General features: G+C 40.8%; 1 protein-coding gene across 1 annotated transcript in view; it reads left to right on the top strand.

The window, feature by feature from the left end:
• The window catches only part of ELP3 (elongator acetyltransferase complex subunit 3), a 221,960-nt gene that overhangs the window by 107,796 nt on the left and 86,701 nt on the right, over positions 1 to 27,463 (top strand). Inside the window, exons 10-11 of the mRNA XM_030198697.1 lie at positions 15,696 to 15,889; positions 19,380 to 19,470. Coding sequence (XP_030054557.1) covers positions 15,696 to 15,889; positions 19,380 to 19,470 — 285 coding nt within the window. The remainder of the gene's footprint in view (positions 1 to 15,695; positions 15,890 to 19,379; positions 19,471 to 27,463) is intronic.

The raw sequence follows: 27,463 nt of genomic DNA, 5'->3' as shown, positions 1-27,463 counted from the left end.
CACTTAACATATCCCCTGCTACAATATGCATCCACTAGGCGTGCTTGGTTGGTGGGTAAGAAACATGCTGGGCAGTCTTTGCCAAGTCTGGCCAGACTGTGAACCTCTGTGCCCAGTATGTCAAAGAGTCCGTGTCTGTGGTCTGAAATGAGCTTTACAGTCTGTCACAGAAATTTGTGTAGGGGGTTTCACTTGGAGCAAGTTGATGTTGATTTCTGCTGCTTATCACTGTAGCTAAGGTTCCTCTCTTACCAAAGATTTTTCTGTGGTAGGGCTCAGTGTATCAGCACATAAAGGTTCATGGATTTGATACACTGCCTTTCTGTGGTACAACCAAAGCGGTTTACCTATATATTTTTCTCTGCCCCTAGTAGATTCTGTAGAAATATGATACAGGCTTGGGCCTACTACTTTGAACCTAAGTTTGAAACCTTGGTTCTGCTTGCTCACATCTCAGGTCAAAGCTGAGCTGTATCAAAGAATTAAATGCAGTTTCTAAACTGACAGTTGGCACATGAGAAACTAAACTGATCAAAAATAGCTTGATGGAAAATAGTTGCAAAAAGAACAGGGAAGCTCAAAAGAGGTACTAAGCTAGAGTCAGTTTGACCATCTGTACAGACCTTCCAACATAGGAGGGGTTTGCAGAAATTGCGGTTGACTTATGGAAAATATGCCAAAGTGCCATTTTTGGTAAACAAGTTTTACATGGAAACCTATGCAAACCAATGAAAATCAATGCAGGCAAAAAGGTATATAAGGTGATGACAGCTTTAATACGGGAGGCTTTTTCCAGAGGTATGACTGACTTGACAGGTCTCATCTGACGGACTCCCTTTTGAAGGAATGTATGCTTACCTACTCATCTTGTACTGTTTTGGTATGTATGAAAATAGTCTATTGTCTTTAGAACTAAACTATCTCTCACTTTCTCCTTTATTACATGAAAAAGGATTAAAAGTTAAGTTAAAGAAAGGTACAACACAACACTCAGACATGGAGTCAGATGTTAATATTGACAGGATGTCCAGATTTTATGTAGTATATTAGGGAATATAGTTATAGAACAAGTGTAATTGGTAAATTATATCACCCTCAAAACCTACCTAATATGAATCAGACTAATACAGAGAAAAAGAACCTAGAACCATTTACTCTCCAGACTGACTTTGAGTCCAATAGAAGAAGTGCACATCTCAGTTGGACTTGGACCCAGTCTCGAGGTCATGGTAATGCAGCCTATAGCCGCCACCAGTATTTAGTGACACGGCCGGTCCGTGGCACTGGGATACAGGAGAAGGAAGAACTGGGGAACAGCCAAAACCCCCACTAAAACAATTCTCAATCTAAAAATGGAGGGGGGGGGGTTGTAGTGATTAATAGCTGAGAGGATTCTGCCCATGCTACTGCTTACTGCTGTACATTCTCTTTTCCCCTTCATCATCCCCAATGCCCCTCTGCCTCTGGTTCTCCCTTTGCTCCATCCTGCTTACCTTTCCTTTCACTCATGAGTCACAGAGAGTAGCTAACATGTAAACATCCTATTTTGTGAGGGGGTCTCAAACTTTTTCGGCTTGAACATACAAGGAGTCCACCAGCTCGAAAACCTCCACTATGAATCTCGGAAGCCCTTCTGGAACTTAGTTCCTCCATAGTGTTCTTGAAGAGCTTTAGGACTTCTGTGACCTGAATCATATTTGTTTAATCCTGACATTTTAGGGGATTTTCTGTACTGATCTTGGTCTTCAGCGACATCTGATGGAGAGTTGCCTGATGTTCCACTAACCTTTCCAAAATGAATTCTACTTGGTGCAAACATCCTGAATGAGATAGTGAACAGCTCCCCTTACTGTTTCCTACTTCTCAAACAGCTCATACCCACCTTTCAAAATTCAGTGGAAATACCCTGCCATTTTTCAGCACTTCTTAATCTGTAGCTTTAGGACAGGGCTGCAAGTTGCCTTGTTTATTTTATTTTATTTTTTTTGTTTCAACATTTTTTTATTGACGACAATGCATCAAGAATACAAACAACATTTGGCTTAAACATAACGCCAACAAACAGTCACAGTAGAATTAACCGACAGAGTGTCATCAACTTATTTTATTACCCCCCCCCCCTTTCCCCCTTCCCCCTTCCCCCTCCAATCTTCCCTCCCCCCCTTCCTTATTTGATATATTATTTATGTTCAACAGTTTTATTGGCAACAATGTTTATTTTATTTTATCTTAATCTCTTATATCTCTGGAAGTCCGAAGGCTGCCAGAGCTGTGTACGTTCAGGTATGGTAGGTATTTTTCTATCCCTAGAGGGTTCTCAATCTAAGTTTATACGTGAGGCAATGGAGGATTAAGTGACTTGCCCAAGATCACAAAGAGCTGCACTGGGATTTGAATTGGGCTTCCCTGGTTCTCAGCTGCTGCTGCCACTATTAGGCTAATCTGCCACTGTAGGACCCCAGTCCTAAGGAATATAGCGAATACCAAATACAGCTAGTATGCAAAGTGTTTGATACCATAAAAGCCCTCCCCTACTTCGCTGTCTTAACCATGTTCATCCCATTGAATGCTATAGAAATGCCAGGAAAGTTGCCAGCCCTCTGGCATTCCCCTTATTTCTGCTAAGGTATGGGCCCAGTTATGGCTACCCTTCATCACCTGGGTATGTAGCACAGCCCATTGATAACCTACTGCTGATGAACCCTCCCCCATGCCTACAGTTTTCCCCTGCATCATCCAGCTGCTGCCAATGTGCTGTCAAGGAGTGTGTGCTGTCAAGGAGTGGTAAGCATGTATAGCATTCTGACATCCAAAAATCACTGGTAAAATTCACTAACTTCTGGAAGTAATCCTGTAGCCAGGACCTGCTCACCAGAAGATGCAATATCCTCTTACACTGAGGATGTGTCTCCAGAAGCTTCTGCCCAGGAGGGAAGGATTAGGACAGTTGTTGTAATTGGTGATTCAATCATTAGGCATATAGATAGCTGAGTGGCTGGTAGGCATGAGGATCACATGGAGGCATATTTTCAAAGCACTTAGTCTCCCAAAGTTCCATAGAAACCTATGGAACTTAGCCTCCCAAAGTGCTTTGAAAATATGCCTCATGGTCACTTGCCTGCCTAGTGCGAAGGTGGCAGATATTACATATCACCTAGATCGGATTTTAGGTGGTGCTGGGGAGGAGCTAGCTGTCTTGGTACATGTGGGTACCAATGACATTGGAAAATGTGAGGAAGGTTCTGGAAGTCAAATTTAGGTTCTTAGGTAGAATGCTGAAATCCAGATCCTCCAGGGTAGTGTTTTCAAAACTGCTCCCCATTCCACACAGAACCCAATAGGCAGGCAGAGCTCTGAAGTCTCAATGCATGGTTGAGACGATGGTGCAGGGATGAGGGATTAAGATTTGTTAGGAACTGAGCAACATTCTGGGAAAAGGGAAGCCTGTTCTGAACAGATGGGCTCCATCTTAACTGGGATGGAACCAGGCTGCTGGCGCTAACATTTAAAAAAGAGAGAGAGCAGCTTTTAAACTAAAATTGTGTGTGTTGGGGGGGGGGGGGGGCAACATTCACCCAGCAGCACATGGTTCGGTGTGGAGTAATCCTTGAAGCATATTGAAACAGGATCTTTAGGGAATCCCAACAGAGAGGTATCAATAATGGGGGACAGAAAGCCAGCAGCGTTTAATGGGAGAGCAGAGTAAAGGATGGAAATTATCCCTGTCTACTTCAAAGCAGCTTGTAGATATAAGGGAAAAAAAACAATTTGAAGTGTCTATATACAAATGCTAGAAGCCTAAAAAATAAAATAGGAGAGTTGGAGTATATAGTACTAAATGAAGAGGTAGATATAATAGGTACCTCTGGGACACTGTGTTTTCAGGTACAAATTATATTACAGTAATAGAGTGTATCAAATTAGAGGGAGGGTTGTGCTATGTGTTAAAGAGGGAATTGAGTCAAACAAAATAAATATTCTACAAGAAACAGATAGCAGCGTGGAATCCTTGTGGATTGAAATTCCATGTGTGAAGGGAAGGAGTATACTGGTAGGGCTGTACTACCATCCGCCTATACAGAACGAACAACTAGATGAAGAAATGTTTACAGAAATTAGGAAAGCTGGCAAATTGGGCAACATTGTAATAATGGGTGATTTCAGTTACCCCAGTATTGACTGGATAAATGTTTGATCCAGAATGTTGCTCTACTAGAGAGGTAAAATTCTTAGATATAATAAATGACTGCTTCTTGGAGCAGTCATTATAACACCTTATTATAACACCCTACCACTTCACCCTATTCTGATAGTCATCTTTCTATAATTTTGTTCAGCTTTTTCCTTATCTATGATCTTGTTATAACACCAACTGTACCTGTCTCCTGGAATGGCAATGCCATAACAGGTTTTTGTAAGCCACATTGAGCCTGCAAATAGGTGGGAAATGTGGGATACAAATGCAATAAATACAAAAAAAAAACTGGTCCAAGAACCAACAAGAGGGGGAACTACTTTAGATCTAGTCCTTAGTGGAATGCAAGGCATGGCATGAGAAGTAATGGTGTTGGTTCTGCTGGGAAATAGTGATCATAGCATGATCAAATCAGAGCTGATATCTGGAGTGAAGTCACTAAGGAAATCTACTTTAGCAGCATTTAACTTTTGAAAGAGTGATTACGACAAAATGAGGAAATGGTTAAAAAGAACCCAAAAGAATTGGCCATAAAGGTTAGGACTTTAAATCAGGCATGGAAGTTGTTTAAAAATACCATTGTGGAAGCCCAGACCAGATGTATTCCACATATTAACAAAGATGGAAAGAAGGACAAACGACACCCAGCATGGTTAAAAGGTGAAATGAAAGATGTTATTAGAGCCAAAATAACATCCTTCAAAGAATGGAAAAAGGATTCGAATGAGGAAAATAAGAAGCAACATAAGCACTGTCAAGCTAGATGCAAAGCATTGATAAAGAAGGGTAAAAAAGATAATGAAGAAAACCTTGCCGTGGAGATAAAAACTCATAGTAACACCTTTTTCAGGTACATAGAAGTAGTAAGCCTGTGAGGGAATCCATAAGACCGTTAGTTCATGAAGGAGCAAAAGGGGCATTCAGGGAGAATAAGGCCATAGCAGAGATATTGAATGAATTCTTTGTCTTGGTCTTTATAGAAGAAGATGGAAGAGATCTACCTGTACTGGAAATGGTTTTTAAGGTTGACGATGTGGAGGAACTGAAAGAAATCTCGGTGAGCCTGGAAGATGTATTGAGCCAAATCAACAAGTTAGCGATAAATCACCTGGACCAGATGGTATACACCCCAGGGTACTGAAAGAACTCAAACATGAAATTGCTGATCTGCTGTTAGTGATCTGTAGCCTGTTGTTAAAGTCATCTGTAGTACCTGAAGACTGAAGGGTGGCCAATATAATGCCGATTTTTTTAAAAGGGCCCCGGAACTGGTAAGCCTGACTTCAGTGCCTTGCAAAATAGTGGAAACTATTATAAAGAATAAAATTACAGAACACGTAGACAAACATGGTTTAACGGGACAGTGTCAGCATGATTTCAGCCAAGGGGAGTCTTGCCTTACCAATTTGCTTCATGTCTTTGAAGGCGTGATTAAAGGTGAGCCAGTTGATGTAGTGTATCTAGATTTTCAGAAGGCTTTCGACAAAGTTACTCATGAGAGACTCCTTGGAAAATTAAAAAAGTCATGGGATTGGAGGCAATGGCCTTCTGTGGAATAGAAATTGGTTATTGGACAGAAAACAGAGGTTAGGGTTAAATGGTCATTTTTCTCAGTGGAGGAGGGGGAATAGTGGAGTGCCACAAGAATCTGTGCTGGGCCCAGTGTAAGCTCTTTGAGCAAGGACTGTCTTTCTTCTATGTTTGTGCAGCGCTGCGTATGCCTTGTAGCGCTATAGAAATGCTAAATAGTAGTAGTAGTAGTAGTGGTGGTTAACGTATTTATAACTGATGTGGAAATTGGAATGATGAGTGAGGAGATTAAATTTGCAGATGGCACAAAAGTTAAAGTTGTCAAAACATGTGGATTGTGGAGAATTGAAGGAAGATGTTAGAAAACTGGAAGACTGGGCATCCAAATGTCAGATGAAATTTAATGTGGACAAAAGCAAAGTGATGCCCATTGGAAAGAATAATTCTGGGGTCCACTTTTGGAGCCGGCACTCAAGAAAAAGTTCTAGGTGTCATTGTAGACAGTATTGTGAAATCTTTTGCCCAGTGTGTGGTGGCATCCAATAAAGCAAACAGGATGCTAGGAATTATTAGCCAACTAAGACCAAGAGTATTATAATGCCTTTGTATTTACTCCATGGTGCGATCTTACCTTGAGTATTGCATTTAATTCTGATCGTCGTATCTCAAAAACAATATAGCGGAATTAGAAAAGGTTCAAAAATGAGCGACCAAAATGATAAAGGGGATGGAACTCTTTTTGTATAAGGAAAAGCTAAAGAGGTTAACGCTCTTCAGCTTGGAAAGAGACTTTTGGGGGGGGGTATGATTGAGGTCTATAAAATCCTGACTACCGTATTTTTCGGACTATAAGACGCACTTTTTTCCCCCCAAATTTGGGAGGAAAATGGGGGGTGCGTCTTATAGTCTGAAGGTAGCAAGTTCCCTCCCTCCCGCCCTCCCCCCCGAGTTCGGGATCGCCCTCCTAATGTTATCACTAGCGTGCATCTATGTAAAAAAATTAACACAGGAACACTTACCGCAGAACCTTTATACACAGAGTGCCGCATAAATATCAGTACTATCCCTAGTGGGCCACACACAGAAAATTAACAATGTAATTCACTGCCAACAAAACTCAATGTGATGACTGAATGAACCATAAATTATTACCAGAACGGTCTGTTACCGTGTACGTCTGTCTTTCCAAACAGTTGCTAACATGTATGTGTATGTTCAAAGCACTTAGACTTACCTTGTTACATTGTATCCTATGGAACTTTGTAAGTCTAAGTGCTTTGAAAATGAGCTCCACTGTCAAAACAAGTCTTGTCCCACTGTATCCATCAATGGTTCCACTGACAACAAGACCATGGTTAATGATGTTTGTGCGGGCCCTTTGCTGTGCATACTTCCCATGGTCTTGTGGCCTGTGTAAAATTCAATAATGAGCTTCTGGTTACTCTCCCCTTACATACCGCCTCCTATTTAGGAGGTGCTAAGAGCTCCCAAATTATGGATGCGGTAATGTCAGTGTGCTAGCTGTAATTTCTGCATGCTAGCTGATTAGCACATCCATGCCTATTTTCCATCTCTGACACATCCCCTCCAAAAAAAGAAATTAATATGGCGTGATTTTGCATGTCCTGCATTAGACCATTTTTCCTTCATTAAGTGCATGTTCATGCCTAACACAGCATAGTAAAAGGGCCCCTTAGTTTGGTTGCATATACATCACCAGCAGAGATAGTGCTTTTTTCCTAGGAATAAAGGTGCCAGTACCCATTCAGAGCCAGTTAGGGCCAAGGTGACTATCCATTGCTCCACCCCTACAGTAACCACACTCCCCACAGTACCTCGTCCTTTTCTCCAGCCATGCAGCAAGTAAAAAGGTACATTGCACATATTATACCAGCCCCTAGAATACCAAGGCATCTCATATTGGGAAAACAAAAGAAACTGGATTTTCGATTTGGAAACTTCCTATCATGGAAACTTCCTATCAGCAGAACCCTCACCTTGGTCCAATATACATTGGAAGTAAAATCACAGTTCTACTTGCTGTTGTGTCCTACCAAGAAGCACAGCTGAGTTCGAATTAATGCTATGAAAAGCAAATCTACTTGATGGATCTGGATTATTCAGGGACACGCTGAGCCAGTCCTGGTTTTGCCCTCAGGATTGAGTGAAATTGCCCCTGATGTGGAGCTGTCTGGTAGCTTATAAGCTTTTCAGATTCAAACTATAAGCAGCAGCTACAATTGAAAGCAAGCAAATTGTTAAGGGCTGCAGGGTCACCTTAGTCCAAACATGACTAATGAAATCTTCCAGAGGCACAACATGTGTGCAGCAGGGGTTTTGGTTTATAGTTTATTTGCCTTTAAAACAGCCACAGAGAGGTTTTAGAAGTGAAACTAAAACCAATTTATTTACGTGCAAGAAGAAAGGAAGAGGGTGACCTGTTCGTTCAAGGTAAAATAAACAGAAAAAATACCCCTCAGTTCTCTCCTGTTGCCTGCTCTAGTTCTCAAAAGGCAGCACAACCAGCTTGTCTCTGAACCAGAGTCCCAGAGTTAAAAAGTACTGTCCTTCAGTATTCAGCACAGTTGAACCCAGCTTGGCCCTTAGTTCCAACAATACAGTTCCAGCAGGGCTCCAAGATAAACTTGATCTACCTGAGTAGAGCTTCTGTCGTGGAGGCATAGGGTGGAAAGTGTCTCCTCTTTTCTCTGGGCCTCCCTGACTAAGCAGTGCTGAGGGTTTTTATCCCTCCTTGACCATGCCCTCCCTGCTCTGCTTTGGCTGAGTCATCTCTTCCATGCTCGGTGGCCCGCCTTTTGAGGTAGCTCCTGTGATACTGAGGAAGTGCTGTTAAGGGGGAACGGTAATTTCCTATAGACTTCCATACAATGAGTTTGTAGCTGTTGAAGCAGAGACTAAGTGCCACCTTAATAAAATTTCTTATACCATTTTAAGGAAATGTAGTAATGTCTAGATGCAGCCACTGTGGACCGTAATAGTTCTGTCTATAAGGTGGCCTTTCAACCTGAAGGTCACAGGTTCAAGGCTGGCTTGTGCATGACTGGAAAAAAATGCTGAGAGACTTTTGGGCTCATTTTTGAAAGAGAAGGACGCCCATCTTTCGACATAAATCGGAAGATGGGCGTCCTTTTCACAGGGTCATCCAAATCGGTATAATCGAAAGCCGATTTTGGACGTCCTCAACTGCACTCCATCGCAGGGATGGCCAAAGTTCAAGTGGACGTATCAGAGGCGTAGCGAAGGTAGGACTTGGGCGTGCCTAACACTTGGATGTCCTTGACCCATAATCGAAAGAAACAAGGACGTCCCTGACGAACACTTGGACGACTTGACCTGGTCGTGTTTTTCTTACAACTAAGGCACAAAGGTGCCCGAAATGACCAGGTGACCACCGGAGAGAATCAAGGATGACCTCCCCTTACTCCCCCAGTGGTCACTAACCCCCTCCCACCCTCAAAAAATATCTTTCAAAATATTGATTGCCAGCCTCAGATGTCATACTCAGGTCCATCACAGCCGTATGCGGGTACCTGGAGCAGTTTTAGTGGGTGCAGTGCACTTCAGGCAGGCGGACCCAGGCCCATCCCCCCCTACCTGTTACGTTTGTGAAGGAAACAACGAGCCCTCCAAAACCCACCAGAAACCCACTGTACCCACATCTAGGTGCCCCCCTTTACCCATAAGGGCTATGGTAGTGGTGTACAGTTATGGGTAGTGGGATTTGTGGGGCTCAGCACACAAGGTAAGGGAGCTATGTACCTGGGAGCGATTTATGAAGTCCACTGCAGTGCCCCCTAGGGTGCCCGGTTGGTGTCCTGGCATGTCAGGGGGACCAGTGTACTAGAAATGCTGGCTCCTCCCACGACCATTGCATTTGTTCGGTTCTGAGATGGTCATCCTTGGTTTCCATTATTGCTGAAAATCAGAAACGACCAGTCTAGGGAGGACGACCAAATTTCAGGATTTGGACGTCCCTGACCATATTATCGAAATGAAAGATGGACGTCCATCTTGTTTGGAAAATACGGATTTTTGCACCCCTGGATGGGGGACATTTTTTCGATTATGCCCCTCTTTGGGGCATTTTTGGAAGGCAAAAATTTAATTTGCAAATACACATGTGTTTAAAGCATTACAGAACTATATGTTGGATATGAATTCATAAGTTCAGAAAATATTAACACAGATGTGTATAAGTCTTGCTATTAAAGGCTAAAATATCCATGTGTCTCATGCACACATGGATTTCTGATCATGTGGTCCACAGCAGAAAAAACGTGGACTCCTGATCTTGTCTTTGGAAAGAAAAAATCTTCTTAAAGCATCATTATAGTGCATGTGTAATATCTTTGATACTCTTGTTTGTTGACTAACTTCACCTAAAAGAGTTCTGAATCACTTATTGACTTTAGTAAGGGTCAGAAAGCCACCAGAAAAGGTAGAAGAATTTCTGGGGACAAGGCATTATCTGCATAAATCCCAGAAGGATTCTACAGTACTTTTGTTGTTAGACATCTCATTAGCATTTGACAGTGTAAGTCATCAAATTTTATTGGAGCGCATATGTGCCTTAGGTATCTGTGGATCAATATTTAAGTGGTTTCCAAATTTATTTAGAAGATAACAGAGCAACATAGCAACAAGTAGTTTCTGACTGGATAGCTATTATGTTTGGGATTCCTCTGGGATCTTTCCTTTCAGTTAGGCTTTTTAATGTTTCTCTGTAATCTTTTTAATGTTTCTTTGAATTCTGCTGGTCAGTGCTGGTTCTTTGCTGATGACATACAGATTTTACTGCCCATTGGAGGATCAGTAGGTTTCAGAAACAAACAATTCATATCTTCAGGTAATAACCAAACAGGAAAAAGTAGAGGCTGACCAAAGGACGAATCCAACACTGGAGGTGTTATGGAGAAAACTTTATTGATGCTGATATTGAAGGACCCTCAATATCAGCATCAATAAAGTATTTCTCCATAACATAACAATTCGCTCTTTGGTCAGCCTCTACTTTTTCTTGTTTGGTCTTCCTGACGTAGAGGTTCTCCCTGTTTTTGTTTGAGTTCAGGTAATAACCAACTGGTTAAAATAAAACCAGTTGGTCTAGAACAGAAGTTTTCAACCCTGCCCTCGGGGCACACCCATTCAATGGGGATATCCTGAAAACCATTACAGGCTGGGTGTGCCCTGAGGACTGGGTTGAAAACCTCTGGTCTAGAGCCTGAAGAAAACCAAGCTCTTTTTGTGGAATATAGGTGGCAAACCACCTCCAATGACTACTGTGAATAGTGTCTTTTATAAACATTTTGGTGTACAGTTTTACTTTCTATACCGCCCTGTCTAATGGGCAGATCAAAATGATGTACAGACCAAGAATAGAGGGAAAGGAACTCCATTATAGACGGGAAAGAGTCAACCAAAACAGACACAATCAACTCCTAAAAATTAAATAAAAGCAAATAGGCCTAAAAGTTGTCTAGCATACCCTAACATATCCAAAGATTGTAACCAGAGACATAATAGTTGATTCAAGTTTTATAGGCCTGTTGGAGAAAAACAGGTTTTTGCAGCAGCTTTAAACCACTTAAATGAAAACTCACTGTGAGTATTGAGTGGGAGATTGTACAAGGTGGTTGGAGCCATAAAAAAGAATGCGCAGTATCTTTTGGATTCTAGTTCTGCAATTTGTGGCCTAGGTAGGACTAGCCAGTGGTCATTCAAAGAGCAAAGAATATGAGTTGGCATGTAAGGAATAGTGAGTGTGACAAAGTAAGGTGGGATACCCATCCAAAATGCCTTAAATGCAAGAGTCGGTACTTTACATTTAATTCTTTATTCAAGGTAGCCAATGATGTTGCCAGAGAAGAGGGTTCACATGGCCATACCTATTGGCATAGCAGTGTTCTGAAAAATCTGCAGTTTTCTCAAATTTTCCTGGGAAGATCTTGAATAGATAATATCAGAGTAGTCTAGAGATTAGGAAAGCGTGCAAGAGAGAATGAAAGGAATTATGATTAAAAAAAAGCTGCACACTGACCAAAGTTGGCGTAAGATGAAGAAGCTTGACTTCATGACAGCCAATAACTTTTTTATTTATTTATTTATTGCATTTGTATCCCATATTATCCCACCTCTTTGCAGGCTCAGTGTGGCTTACAATATTACTACTACTACTATTTAGCATTTCTATAGCGCTACAAGGCGTACGCAGCGCTGCACAAACATAGAAGAAAGACAGTCCCTGCTCAAAGAGCTTACAATCTAATAGACAAAAAAAAAAAAAAGGAGGTCAGCATGAACTTAAAGTGTAAGAAATCAGCAAGGGCCCGAGATTTCCACCAGAGGCGTTCGGCGGAGCGGGTACAGGAACGTAGGTAGCGGATATTAGAAGTCAGCCAAGGTTGGGGTTTTGTACGCCTTACAGGGCGGGTCATCAAAGGTGCAAGAGTATCTATATCATGGATAGTGGAAATGAGAGGAGAATTGACATTTAGTGTTACAGAAGTGTTTTGGGTTGCATGGTAATGGAAAACATGATAGTGATATAATATAAGGCATTCTTAACATTACTAGATATATGTGGGGATTTCACATGTTTTGGTCTTTGTGGTGTAACTGAGGTGTGAACAGAAACTGATAATCTATAATAGCTCCTAGATAACAAAAAGATTCAACTGGTGAAATGGAAGGGCCAAACTAAGATCAGAAGTAGGATGGAAAAGATGCCACTATTTTATCAAGGGTGAGTACTAGATATGAAACCACCTGGCAACTGAGTCCAGGCAAACCTGCAATAGAGAAACATCAGGAGTTTCTGGGTCAGTAGAGAAAAAAGCAACAGAATATCAACTGTATATATATATATATATATATATATATATATACACATATATATATATATATAAAGAGAGGGTGATGGAGGGAGACTGCGACTGCACACTTTGGACTGTGAGCCTTGTCTTTCTATCTAGAACAGACTAAAGCCTATAGATAGTTCACATAGCTTTTTGTTTCTTTTGACCCAGACAGGATGGGGGCAGCCATCGGTAAATGCACTTTATCCGGTTGGCTAGCAGACTGTATCTCCGTTACTTATGCTCAGGCTTAGCTGACTCTTGAGGGTCATATCACAACTCACAGGGTCAGAGCCATGGCTGCGTTAGTAGCCCATCTCATTACTATCTTAAGCAGAATATTCGATGTGGCAGTCAGTTCGGTCAGATAGTTCTGCAGGCTTTCTTTGATGTCTAGAATCGAACTCCACCATCCTAGGCCTGTTTTTATTCTGCCCAGGCTGCATCACGATGGGACAGTATATAAGTTCGGGGTGATTTGTTCCTGGTTGGCCTTGCCATTGCAAGTCACTGTTGTCCTTTGGTGATTGTTTTTGGTTAGCCTGGTAGCTAGGAATTCCCATATGTGAGAAACAAAGATACTCATCTGTAGCAGGTGTTCTACAAGGACAGCAGGACATGTATCCTCACAACTGGCCCTGCCACTAAAAATGCCTTTGCTCTTGTACTACTACTACTACTTAACATTTCTAAAGCGCTACTAGGGTTACGCAGCGCTGTATAATTTAACATAGAAGGACAATCCCTGCTCAAAGAGCTTACAATCTAAACTACTACTATAAAACATTTCTATAGCGCTACCAGTCTTGTAACTACCAATCAAGCATTTCTAACAGAAGGAATCGTTATCAATATAGTATCCTCAGAATTTTTTTAAAGAATGTTTTAAATTTTTATTTACAAGTGTGACAACTGTTGGGGGTAGTTTAGTACCATTTCTCTCTCTCTTTATTTATTTAAATATACCAGAACTAGAGATGCTAAAACACGGGGAAAGCAGTTCAAAAAATATCTTTATTAAATGTAGATTTAAAAGATCATCAATGACAATTTTTTCAGCTTCATGCCTGCTTCAGGAGTCTCAACTGAATAAGCTATAGGTTCCTGTTTACTAAGCTGCGCTGTAGGCACACTAACATTTTAGCTTGCGCTAATGATAGAGACACCCATTATATTCCTATGGGAGTCACTATAATTAGCGCGCGTTAAAATGTTAGCTCGCCTGCAGCACGACTTAGTAAACAGGGCCCATAGAATGGTACAGAATGCTGCAATATAAATGATAAACACTTTAAAAGTAGGCAACACCTCCAGATCAAATAAATACAACAAAATCATTATTCAGTTTTTTAAAAGTTAAAAAAGTAAATTAACCTAACCGACTCATACACATGAGCTCAACATAGTTTAATGGCCAAGTGCAGCTGTCAAAATAAAATCAGTGTTGAAAAAATAATGTTGTGAATTGTGTCATTGAAATTATAAATAACCATGATAGTTTCAAATGTGTAATTGATAGTAAAATTATATATTTCAGTGCTGATTAGCTTGTTAAGCCAATTAAGTTATGTGCATTGTTATAGAATACACTTGGATTTTGGCAGAAAACACTAGGCACGATATATAGAATCTGGGGTTATATGCCTAACTTAAAAAAAAAAAAAAAAAAAAGAGAGAGAGAGAGTGCTCATTTATATAAACATAACTTTAGAGAAAATGTCCTTAAAGGGCAGTCTGTCTAAACAAATGCAAAGAGGCTCGATTGCTGATATTTCAAAATATCTCCAATATGCTAAACTTAGGATATGCATAATATCTTATACTCAAAACATAAACCATTGAGCTTCAGCATTCCATTGAAAGGCTATTTAGTAGCATGTTTTCTAAAGTGCAAAACGTAACGTATGGTAAGTACAAAGCCACTATGGTAAATGCAGGAAGGGTGGCAACCATCAGCCCTGTATTTAATACACAAGGCAAACACTGCACTGGCCTGCATTACCTGTACCTGCTGATATTTTAATGCAGGTCATTAATGCTACCCATTCCAAAGTTAACAAAATAGGACACTGCAACCAAGAATTCATTCCCTGTTCTGCAGGCTGACATCCAATTTAATCACCCACCTCCTGATCTGACCCCCCTCTCCAAAGATAAGCACTCCTTCAAGATAATATCCCTTCTCCCCCACCCTATAACACAAGACTCAACCTTCCCTCACCCCCACACTTAATGAATCAATTCCTGGTAGTCTAAATGTAAAGTAGGTTAGACCCAATTGAAAAAATGTTTTGATATGTAATATTGCTGGTATTTTCTAACCAGAAAAAGTTAGTTTTCTCTTTATTAAACTTTAGACAATACATTAGGATTCAAGACACTATCTGTTCCATACAAGATTGAATGAGCTAAAGTTCCTTCCCAGGTTGGTGAACAAGGTAGAAGTACAGTGATATCGTCAACACATATAAAGTGTAAAAAATCCAAACGTTCTAGTAATCTGCCTAAGAATTGCATCAGTAGATTGAATAATAACGATGAAAGAGGGGAGCCCAGTGGTCTGCTCAGGAGATATCTATCCCTCAAATGGGCAGGCTTGAGGCTCAGCCTTGTTATTGGCACCCTACTACTCATTTAACCACATAGGGGCCCTAATGTATGTGATTTTAAGACTAAATGATATTTATGAACATTATCACATTGCATTCATTTTTAATAATATCAGAAGTTTGAAGGTAGTATGCATATTGCTTGCCTCTGATATAGTAGCAATAAGCCGCCAGCAGCGAGGGGGGGGGGGGGTTGGGGCGACTATTAGATATTTCTTTTGACTTAGGGGTGCTGTGAAAAGATGACTGAAACACTAAGGGTACCTTGAACTGAGAAAGTTTGGGAACCACTGGCATATGGTATGAGTGGGCAGACCAGATCGGCAACCTGGTCTTCATCCGCCATGTTGCTGATGTGTTTTGTTTGTTTCTTCATTATGATTTTGTTTGTTAAACATTGTAACAGAATCAGGTTCTGGTATTTGATTTTTTTTTTTTTTTTGCTAGAAAAATATACAAGTACCTTTTTATTTTAATTTGTTACAGGAGTTTTTTGAGAATCCTGCCTTCCGTCCAGATGGTATGAAGCTGTACCCTACATTGGTAATTCGAGGTACTGGCCTTTATGAGCTGTGGAAGTCTGGAAGATACAAAAGTTATTCACCCAGCACTTTGGTGGATTTAGTGGCTAGAATATTAGCTCTTGTACCACCGTGGACACGAGTGTACCGTGTGCAGAGGTATAACTTTTACTTTGTATAATGTTTCAACCTCTTTCTTAATTATCTCCTTCAGGGCTTCTTTCTCTACTTTCCTTCCTTCATTTGACTTTCTTTAGAATGCTGTCATAGACAGTATCTTGTTTTCTCTTTTCCTTAAAATAGTTCCAATACAGTACTAACCTACCATAACTAAAAATGTGGGGATTTTTATTTTAATTTGGTATGCAAAAAGAAGAATGCACTTCATTTCTCAACATTCACAATGGACCCATCAACTATAGTTATACAGCATACATTTAACCACCTTGAAGTTTTTATTTGTATAGAACAAACCTTCATAATTTACTCATTCCATCTGCCTGTTGAAATAGAAAACTCTTTTAGCCACAGTGTTGTTCCTTCATTATGATCTTAACTTTGTTCATAATGAACATAACTGTGTTCCTTCATTATGAACCCACCCAGCACACCGCACCTCCTTCCACCAACCCCCTTCTTCCCCTGCTGTAAGTTAACTCCCTCTATATATTCCACTCCTCACTCTAGCCATCGCCATTCTTCTCGTTCCAGATCCCATTCCTCTTTACGTTTATCTGTGAGTTTTTCCAAAGCATACAATACCCTCAAATGTTCCTTCCAATTCTGTATTGTTATTGTACATGAACTGCTTTTTTCACTATGCTACAATTTCACTACCTTATTCACATTAAAATAAGCCTTTTCCCCCCATTTAAACATCTCCCCCTTTTTTTTTTAAATAAACTCAGTAAGCACACATTAGGGCTTGATCCACTTGTACCCCCATCCCTGTAGTTGTTTCCCTTACAGCCTCCCCTCCAAACCCCCCAAATTGTAGAATATTCCCACGACTTATACATGAAATATCCCTTCCCCCTACGTTCTAACCAGCACCTGTCTGATGTAGCTGGCTACATTGGGGGGAGGGGATGGAATTCTGTAATTGGGTGCTGTGAAGTAGGTGTCACAATGTGCACGTTTAGTGCTAGTTCTATAACTGCACTTAGGAGTACCTAAGTCATTAACAGTACTAGTGCAAAACCTGCTTTGGTGCGCCAAAAGATAAGCACAGTCACACCAGGTCAATGGCTGGTGTAAGTGGGCGTGCCTAGATATGCCAATCAGTGCACACAACTGATAGTATTCTATGAGTTGTGTGTGTTGTTTGTAGCACACCCCTGGAACCACCCATGCTCCATCTATGTGTATGCCTTCTTGTAGTTACATGCTGTAGCACTTAAGCACTATCGAATAATGCTTGGCACACACATGTGCATCGCTGACAATTATTGGCGCCAGTGACACATACAAGTATGGTATATACTTCTAGGCACCCGTTTATAGAATTGCTCCAGTAGTCTTTAAACGTACTGATGTGGTGCCATTTAGTCATAACTTTGTATGCATTTTCCATAATCAGTATGAAACAGTAGAGGGTGTGATCTACACACAGATAATCCACAGGAGAACAATGCAGACCAGAGTGAAAGTAGAAGTACAGTCTTTATTAAAATTTAATATTTTTATGTTCACTCTGGTCTGCATTGTTCTCCTGTGGTTTTCCCTAATCAGTACACAAATGGAGATTTTCAAACCCTCCACAATTACCCGTCTCCACTTACTCGGGGTCTCTTCCAAATCCTTCTCCCAATCTAACATAAGTTTATATGTCTTAAACCTCACCCTTTAAAAAATATGGTGATAGCTCCCTTCGCTCGCTTCCTAGATAGCCATAGATTTTTCCATTCCTCTTTTCCCCCTTCCATCCCGGTTTCCTCATATAATTATAAATTTACATAGCTAGGAAGAAATCCCCCAGTGGAAGGCTGACATTTTCCTTAAGTTCATCAGATGTTAGTATTCTCTCTTCATCCATAAGATGCCGAAACTTTAAGATCTCCTTTGCTTCCCATCTCTGAAAAGCCCTCCTGGGGGAATGGTGGGTACATGTCATAGTAACATAGTAGATGATGGCCAATGAAGGTATCTTCCCAGAGGTTCCCTGTTTCTTCTGCAGTCTTTTCCAAACACGTTATAAGTGTCTAGTAAATGGGTTGACCACTTCCCCCTTGCTTTTCTCTCCTCTGTTTTCCAGTCTAGGTGCGTCAATTCACTCTTGTACCCTGTTCCTCTACTTTGACTACAGGTTAATCCTCAGCTGTCTTCCATTCCAATAAATGTGTCAATTGTCCAACAAGATACAATCTCAAAAAGATATGCACTTCTGTCCCACTGACTTCTTATGCTGTTTTAAGATTCCTTTTGCCACTGTTAGACCCTTATTCCTCCCCCCCCCCCTCCAATATAAAGTGTGTTATCTCACTCTAAAGCCTTAGTAGGGTTTTTTTTTTTTTGGTGCATGCACTGGTAATATTAGAAACAAGAATAAGGGGGAGAATATTACGGACCATGTTTCGCAAGATGCTGCCTCGGGGAACCCGAGAGTAAATAGAAATATATGAATAAGTGTCTTCTTGTGCCAGTTCCTCACAATACAAAGAGACTCTTTGAGTGAGGGACTGGCATTGAAGACATTCATGTAATCTATTTACTCTCGGGTTCCCTGAGGCAGCACCTTGCGAAACATGGTCTATGTCAGTACCCTGGTTGACGATATGATTATGTTCAAGATATTGTATTGTTAATATTTGAAGCATGAAAGTATCACGTTGAACTGTATGTGGATATAAAATATTTATAAGGGGACTTCCGGTGACGTCATGACCGCGAGAGGTTGAATAGATCGATCTCTCCGGCTCCTATCCTCCCTTTGAAGCCTTTAAACCGTGCAAATAAGACTCCAACTCGCAACAACTAGAGTACCGAAGATCCCACGGTCTGCTGGTAATTCCTCTACACTCTCCGGTAACGACATGGCGGCGAAAAATGCCCCGAAAGACAGACTCCGTGCCAGGGCAGGAGAAGATAAAATGGCGCCGCCTGGCCCGACAGTCTCGTCCACATGGATCGCGGAAATCACTGCGGAGATGACGGCAGTGATGGACGATCTCCTGGACCGTCGGCTAGCCCCAATAAAATATTTATAAACTGAAACACAGTGTGTGCAGTGATTTATAAATCTATCAAAGAGGTAACACAGAAGATCAGATAATCTATTGTGGTCTCTCTGGAGATATGAGCACACTCCCAGTAAAACATTTTGTACACATTATAAGGTTGTAGAGACACTTATATCTTTGTAGGTTTGGGACTGTGGGTGTTTTTCAGAAGATGTAGACGTGTAGCTGAGTTTTTTTTTTTAAGGTTTAGAAAAGTTCCTGGAGAAAATAAGTCTGTTAACTTTTATTAGCCATGGTTGGGTTTTGACAAATGTGAAAATCTTTTTTTCATTAGGTTCAGCCACTGAGACAGAACAGATCTCTGCCCAGACATTGTTCATTTATTAGAATAATAGTTTTAAGTATATGTAGCCACAGTGTATGTTGTTTTTAAATAGAATTATTTAATGTTATTCCTTTTTCTGTTACAGAGATATCCCGATGCCTCTGGTGAGTTCAGGTGTGGAGCATGGAAATTTAAGAGAACTGGCATTAGCAAGGATGAAGGATCTAGGCACTGAGGTAAGGAAGCAGAGATTAATTGCTTATAGTTATAGACTGTGACCTGGTCTAGCAGTAGATTAACTTAGTACAGGGGAACCTATTTTCTGATTCTTCTGCAGAGGGAAGAATGGAAACCAGAGATTACTGGACAAAATAATGATAGAATTGGTCAGTGGTGCAAGAATCAAGATGTTTATGTGGAAGCCTGAATCTGTTGAGAGTCCAGGGATTCAGAATCATATGCTGTGAGGTCTGCTGTTGTTTTCAGGAAATATGTGCTCACTCACTCCGCATTTTTATTCTTTCAAAAACACATGCCAACTGTGAAAAATTGCAGGCTTAGGAAATTGGAAGACTGGGCATCTAAATGGCAGATGAAATTTAATGTGGACAAATGCAAAGTGATGCACACTGGGAAGAATAGTCTGAATTATAGTTACCTAATGCTCAGAATCCACCTTAGGAGTCAGCAAGCAAGAAAACGATTTAGGTGTTGTACACAATACGCTGAAATGTTCTGCCCAGTGTGTGCTGGCAGCCAAAAAAGCAAGCAGAATGCTAGGAATTATTATGAAAGGGATGTCAGATAAGGCATAATGCTTCTGTATCACTTCATAGTGCGACCTCACCTTGAGTATTGCGTTCAGTTCTGGTCGACGTATCTCAAAAAGGATATAGCAGAATTAGAAAAGATTCAAAGAAGAGTGACCAAAATGATAAAGTGGATGGAAGTCCTCCTATATGAGGAAAGGCTAAAGAGGTTAGGACTCTTCAGCTTGGAATAGAGACGGCTGAGAGGAGATATGATTGAGGTCTACAAATTTCTGAGTGGTGTAGAATGAGTAGAAGTGAATCGATTTTTTACTCTTTCAAAAAGTACAAAGATGAGGGGACACTAAATGAAGTTATATAGAAACATATTTATATAAATTATTTTATTAAGACCAACACAGCAAAGATAAGCACTACACAGGTAAAATATAAATGGTCAACAATGTTTGGCAAGTGTTACCCATTCTCACCCCAACTACCCATTCATCAAAAAAACTCTCACAATGAAATCCAGTAAGACAAAGATAAATCAAAAGATCTGTACTGTTATGACCTCCTGGATATAACAATATGAACCCCAAAAACCCTATGTACATAAGTACATAAGTAGTGCCATACTGGGAAAGACCAAAGGTCCATCTAGCCCAGCATCCTGTCACCGACAGTGGCCAATCCAGGTCAAGGGCACCTGGCACGCTCCCCAAACGTAAAAACATTCCAGACAAGTTATACCTAAAAATGAGGAATTTTTCCAGTCCATTTAATAGCGGTCTATGGACTTGTCCTTTAGGAATCTATCTAACCCCTTTTTAAACTCCGTCAAGCTAACCGCCCGTACCACGTTCTCCGGCAATGAATTCCAGAGTCTAATTACACGTTGGGTGAAGAAGAATTTTCTCCGATTCGTTTTAAATTTACCACACTGTAGCTTCAACTCATGCCCTCTAGTCCTAGTATTTTTGGATAGCGTGAACAGTCGCTTCACATCCACCCGATCCATTCCACTCATTATTTTATACACTTCTATCATATCTCCCCTCAGCCGTCTCTTCTCCAAGCTGAAAAGCCCTAGCCTTCTCAGCCTCTCTTCATAGGAAAGTCGTCCCATCCCCACTATCATTTTCGTCGCCCTTCGCTGTACCTTTTCCAATTCTACTATATCTTTTTTGAGATACGGAGACCAGTACTGAACACAATACTCCAGGTGCGGTCGCACCATGGAGCGATACAACGGCATTATAACATCCGCACACCTGGACTCCATACCCTTCTTAATAACACCCAACATTCCATTCGCTTTCCTAGCCGCAGCAGCACACTGAGCAGAAGGTTTCAGCGTATCATCGACGACGACACCCAGATCCCTTTCTTGATCCGTAACTCCTAACGCGGAACCTTGCAAGACGTAGCTATAATTCGGGTTCCTCTTACCCACATGCATCACTTTGCACTTGTCAACATTGAACTTCATCTGCCACTTGCACGCCCATTCTCCCAGTCTCGCAAGGTCCTCCTGTAATCGTTCACATTCCTCCTGCGACTTGACGACCCTGAATAATTTTGTGTCATCGGCGAATTTAATTACCTCACTAGTTATTCCCATCTCTAGGTCATTTATAAATACATTAAAAAGCAACGGACCCAGCACAGACCCCTGCGGGACCCCACTAACTACCCTCCTCCACTGAGAATACTGGCCACGCAATCCTACTCTCTGCTTCCTATCTTTCAACCAGTTCTTAATCCATAATAATACCCTACCTCCGATTCCATGACTCTGCAATTTCTTCAGGAGTCTTTCGTGCGGCACTTTGTCAAACGCCTTCTGAAAATCCAGATATACAATATCAACCGGCTCCCCATTGTCCACATGTTTGCTTACCCCCTCAAAAAAATGCATTAGATTGGTGAGGCAAGACTTCCCTTCACTAAATCCGTGCTGACTTTGTCTCATCAGTCCATGTTTTTGTATATGCTCTGCAATTTTATTCTTAATAATAGCCTCCACCATCTTGCCCGGCACCGACGTCAGACTCACCGGTCTATAATTTCCCGGATCTCCTCTGGAACCTTTCTTAAAAATCGGAGTAACATTGGCTACCCTCCAGTCTTCCGGTATTACACTCGATTTTAGGGACAGATTGCATATTTCTAACAGTAGCTCCGCAAGTTCATTTTTTAGTTCTATTAATACTCTGGGATGAATACCATCAGGTCCCGGTGATTTACTACTCTTCAGCTTGCTGAACTGACCCATTACATCCTCCAAGGTTACAGAGAATTTGTTTAGTTTCTCCGACTCCCCCGCTTCAAATATTCTTTCCGGCACCGGTGTCCCCCCCAAATCCTCCTCGGTGAAGACCGAAGCAAAGAATTCATTTAATTTCTCCGCTACGGCTTTGTCCTCCTTGATCGCCCCTTTAACACCATTTTCGTCCAGCGGCCCAACCGACTCTTTGGCCGGTTTCCTGCTTTTAATGTATCTAAAAAAGTTTTTACTATGTATTTTTGCTTCCAACGCTAATTTCTTCTCAAAGTCCTTTTTTGCCCTCCTTATCTCCGCTTTGCATTTGGCTTGGCATTCCTTATGATCTATCCTGTTACTTTCAGTTGGTTCTCTTCTCCACTTTCTGAAGGATTGTTTTTTGGCTCTAATGATTTCCTTTATCTTACTGTTTAGCCACGCCGGCTGACGTTTAGTCTTTTTTCCCTTTTTCCTAATACGTGGAATATATTTGTCCTGAACCTCCAGGATGGTGTTTTTAAACAGCATCCACGCCTGATGCAAGTTTTTTACTCTGCGAGCTGCTCCTTTCAGTCTTTTTTTCACCATTTTTCTCATTTTGTCGTAATCACCTTTTCTATAGTTAAACGCTAGCGTACTTGATTTCCTAGTTTCACTTCCTTCAATGCCAATATCAAAACCGATCATATTATGATCACTGTTATCAAGCGGCCCTCGTATCGTTACCCCCTGCACTAGATCATGAGCACCACTAAGGACTAAGTCTAGTATTTTTCCTTCTCTTGTCGGCTCCTGAACTAGCTGTTCCATGAAGCTGTCCTTGATTTCATCAAGAAATCTTATGTCCCTTGCGTGTACAGATGTTACATTACCCCAGTCTATATGCGGGTAATTGAAATCCCCCATTATTATTGTGTTGCCCAGTTTGTTTGCGTCCCTGATTTCCTTTAACATTTCCGCATCCGTCTGTTCGTCCTGGCCAGGCGGACGGTAGTACACTCCTATCACTATCCTTTTCCCCTTTGCACATGGAATTTCAATCCACAGTGATTCCAAGGAGTGTTTTGCTTCCTGCAGAATTTTCAATCTATTTGATTCAAGGCTCTCGTTAATATACAATGCTACCCCTCCACCAATCCGATTCACCCTATCACTACGATATAATTTGTACCCCGGTATGACAGTGTCCCACTGGTTATCCTCCTTCCACCAGGTCTCAGAGATGCCTATTATATCTAATTTTTCATTTAGTGCAATATATTCTAACTCCCCCATCTTATTTCTTAGGCTCCTGGCATTCGCATATAGACATTTCAAACTATGTTTGTTGTTCCTAAGTACATCATGCTTAGTACTTGACAGTATTAATTGGCAATCTTTTGTCTGATTTTTATTGTTATTTAAAGATACCCGATCTACTACAATCTCTTTTGCAACCTCACTATCAGGATACTCTATCTTCCCTGTTATGGTGATATCTTTGAAAGATACCTTATCCCGAACCATGCTCTTTTGAGCGACTGTCGGCCTTCCCCCCATTTCTAGTTTAAAAGCTGCTCTATCTCCTTCTTAAACGCCGATGCCAGCAGCCTGGTCCCACTCTGGTTAAGATGGAGCCCATCCTTTCGGAATAGGCTCCCCCTTCCCCAGAATGTTGCCCAGTTCCTAACAAATCTAAAGCCCTCCTCCCTGCACCATCGTCTCATCCACGCATTGAGACTCTGGAGCTCTGCCTGTCTCTTGGGCCCTGCGCGTGGCACAGGTAGCATTTCAGAAAATGCTACCCTGGAGGATCTGGATTTCAGCTTTCTACCTAAGAGCCTAAATTTTGCTTCCAGAACCTCTCTCCCACATTTTCCTATGTCATTGGTACCCACATGTACCAAGACAGCGGACTCCTCCCCAGCACTATCTAGAATCCTATCTAGGTGACACGTGAGGTCCGCCACCTTCGCACCAGGCAGGCATGTCACCAGGCGATCCTCACGTCCACCAGCCAAGGAAAAGAAAAAAAAAGGGGGCAGATAAACTGCACTGGGGCCTCTGGGAAGCCTTCAAAAAGTATATAGAGTCCCATTTCGAGTTGTGGGTGATAAAAACTGTATATATACATCTCAAATGAATAAAAAAAAAAGGGTTTTTTTTCCATTTAAGAGAACCTCTAGCCCAATTACGCTGTAAAAGCATTAGAACATGAAATCTATTTTGCCAGGCCCAAAATGTTCCTGGAGGAAAAGTCCATAGTCTGCTATTGAGACAGACATGGAGAAGCCACTTCTTGCCCTGGGATTGGTAGCTTAGATTGTTGCTACTATTTGGGCTTCTACCAGGTGCTTGTGATCTGGATTGGCCACTGTTGGAAACAGGATACTGGGCTAGATGGACCATTGGTCTGACCCAGTAGGGCTATTCTTTTGTTCTTAATGTGCTGGAAAGAATTGCAAATACGTGATTGAGAAGGTCTACTTGGGGGCAAAATAACGTTCTGAAAATTTAACAAAATGGAACCAAATTTGGTATGGGGGGAACTCATAAAGAGATATTGAGTTAAAAAATGGGCAAGTTCAGATTATAGGTTCCAGAGAAATAATTCCCTGCCCCCCCCCCCCCCTCCAAATGGCCCAGTGCATTTCTGTGGGAGAAGCAGCTCAGGCTTATATAGCATATAAGCTTTGATACATTAAAACGTAACAAGTTAGGGAGCTGCTTTGGGTGGGATATGAAAATTCCTGACTTCCCTTGATAATTTATAATCAAATATTACTATTACACTAATGATAATACAACCCTAAGGCAGAGAAAGAGAGAAAAAGTTTGTCATAAAAGTTGGGAAAATTGAGAATAGGCCTCATGAATTCATTCGTTGGGACGGTTGTAGGTTTGAAACCTTGGACAGCCATGTTTCAAGCTGAAACAATTACAGGAAAGAAGAGAAAGTTTGTACATTTTGTCTGTAGCTTCTTAACCGGTTCTTGGTCTTTTGACTGAGGAAAGCTAACTACAAACCATGTTCAGTTAGCTATATAGTCACTGAGAACTGCAGTCAGGAAGAGCTATAGCTACTGAGCCATGGATCTAACAGGCCTGTGACCCTTGACAAAACTTCCTCTCAACAAAAAGGGCAGTTTGGGATTTTCAGGTGCCAGGGAAGGGGACGAGTGTGATGACAGTTTTTGGGCTAACAAAGTGGATGGCTGTTTTCCTGAATGTTTCTTCTCGAGAGGTGACCCAACGTTTTAAATTACTGAAATCCAATTCCCGTCTTGATAGCTGTATGGCTATTTACTTGAAAAATGCATCTCCATTAATAATTTATTGGATCACATTGCTGGTTAATTCCATTTTGGAATACTGGATTATTTCCTGAGAATATGGGTCTTAGTTTATTGATCCCATTCCTAAATCCTCCGTCCTATTGCAAGTATTCCTTTTCTGTCAAAGTTAATGGAGTGTTTGGTAAAGATTCAGTTATCTCTTTATAAATAAAATCATTCTTGTTTACATATATCTCAGTTTGGCTGTAGAAGTCATCACAGCATGGAAGTAGTAATCTCATTCAAGTAACAAAGATCAGAGAAGTGTTAAGTCATGGTAAATAGATAGTGCTTCTGCAGTTTGATATTTCTGGAGCATTTGACTCCATAGATCATGATAAACTTCTAGAAAAATTGAGTGAATTAGGCATAGTAGGCTCAGTGTTTAATTAGTTTAAAGGTTTTTTGAAAAATCAGAGCTACTGTTCCTAATGAACGGTGGTTCAGTGTTTGAAAATCTTCATGTGGTGTCCCTTAAGAGTCACTTCTCTCGCCTTTACTATTTAATTTGTTTATCTCTGACTTGGGAAGAATTCTGTTACCTGAAGGTTCTTATTTGGCATCAAACGCTGATGACATCTTCATTTTATTACCTGCTTATTGTGACCTGGCATTAACGCTTGCTAATATAGATTTATGTATAACAAGAGTTAAGACTTGGGCTCATAGCAAACTACTTAAATTGAATGCAGACAAAACCAGTATTATATGGTTTTGCAATACTGTGACCGATGTTCCATCCTCAGCCCTTTTGTCCAACGGAAATATTTTGCAAGTTGCACAGCAGTCTTGAGTTTTAGGGATTGTACTTGATTCCACCCTGTCTTTTGAGCCTTATATAAACGCTGATGAAGAAGGTGTTCTTTAAGTTAAAGTAATTGAGACTTATTTGTTCATCTTTCTTCAGAGAGCACTTTGCTGTAGCAGTTCAGGCCATGATACGCTCTCATTTAGATTACATATTTCCATATATACAGGAATTTCCCAGAAACTATTAACTAAACTACAATTATTACAAAATACGGCTGCGAGAATGATCTATGGATGCACTAAGATGAAAGAGTGTCACCTTTATTTTGCAACCTTCATTGGCTTTCTATCCAAGCCAGAATTATATTTAAAACCATCTGCTTAATCTATAAGGCCTTTTGTGGTTTAACATCACGTTGCATGGTTAATCTTTAGAGTGCCCTTCTTCTATAGGTTCTAGGTATAGTTTATCTCTATCGTTTCTTTCCCCAGTTGGATTAAGATATGCAAAATATTGGAAGGCTTCTTTTTCATATTTTCAATTCCAATCTAGAATAAATTCCCATTGGAATTGAGGGAGGATCTTTTAGGAAAAAAAATAAAAACTTATCTTTTTAGCAGATTTCTGAATGTCTACCACTGTAGTGAACGAGTGTGTGACCTGTTTTTAGCTATTATTGATTTAAATTGCATTTTTAGTTTTCTGCATTATTGCATTGTATTTTATAATCTACTTGTTTAAGTGTTGTTTGTTGTAAACCGCTTAGGACCGGAAGGATCTAGCAGTCTAAAAATTTGGGATTAAATTAAATGAAGGGGAAAAGCCATTTACAAAGACACTGGTGAGGGACGGTTCAGAAAAGAAGTAAATGGGGTTCCCAGAGTAAAATCCATCCTTTGAAATCTGCACCATTTAAGCCACTTCCTTCCCTCTCATTTTTCTGTGTCTGTGACTTAAAGGAAATGCATTTACACATACACGGAGGGGTTGGAAAGCCAAGTGTCATCCTCCATATGCTTTTTTCACTTGGTGTGTATTCCAACTTGTGAAGTGTTGGAAGTAATTGTGCTGAAGTGATTCCTGTCTGTGTTGTGGCAAAATAACTCTCTAAAGCTGAGATGGAAAGCCTTCAGATTTGACTTCCTAGAA

This window comes from Microcaecilia unicolor, chromosome 3 (assembly GCF_901765095.1).
Source record: "Microcaecilia unicolor chromosome 3, aMicUni1.1, whole genome shotgun sequence".
Lineage (NCBI taxonomy): Eukaryota > Metazoa > Chordata > Amphibia > Gymnophiona > Siphonopidae > Microcaecilia > Microcaecilia unicolor.
This window is presented reverse-complemented; position numbering and strand designations above follow the sequence as displayed.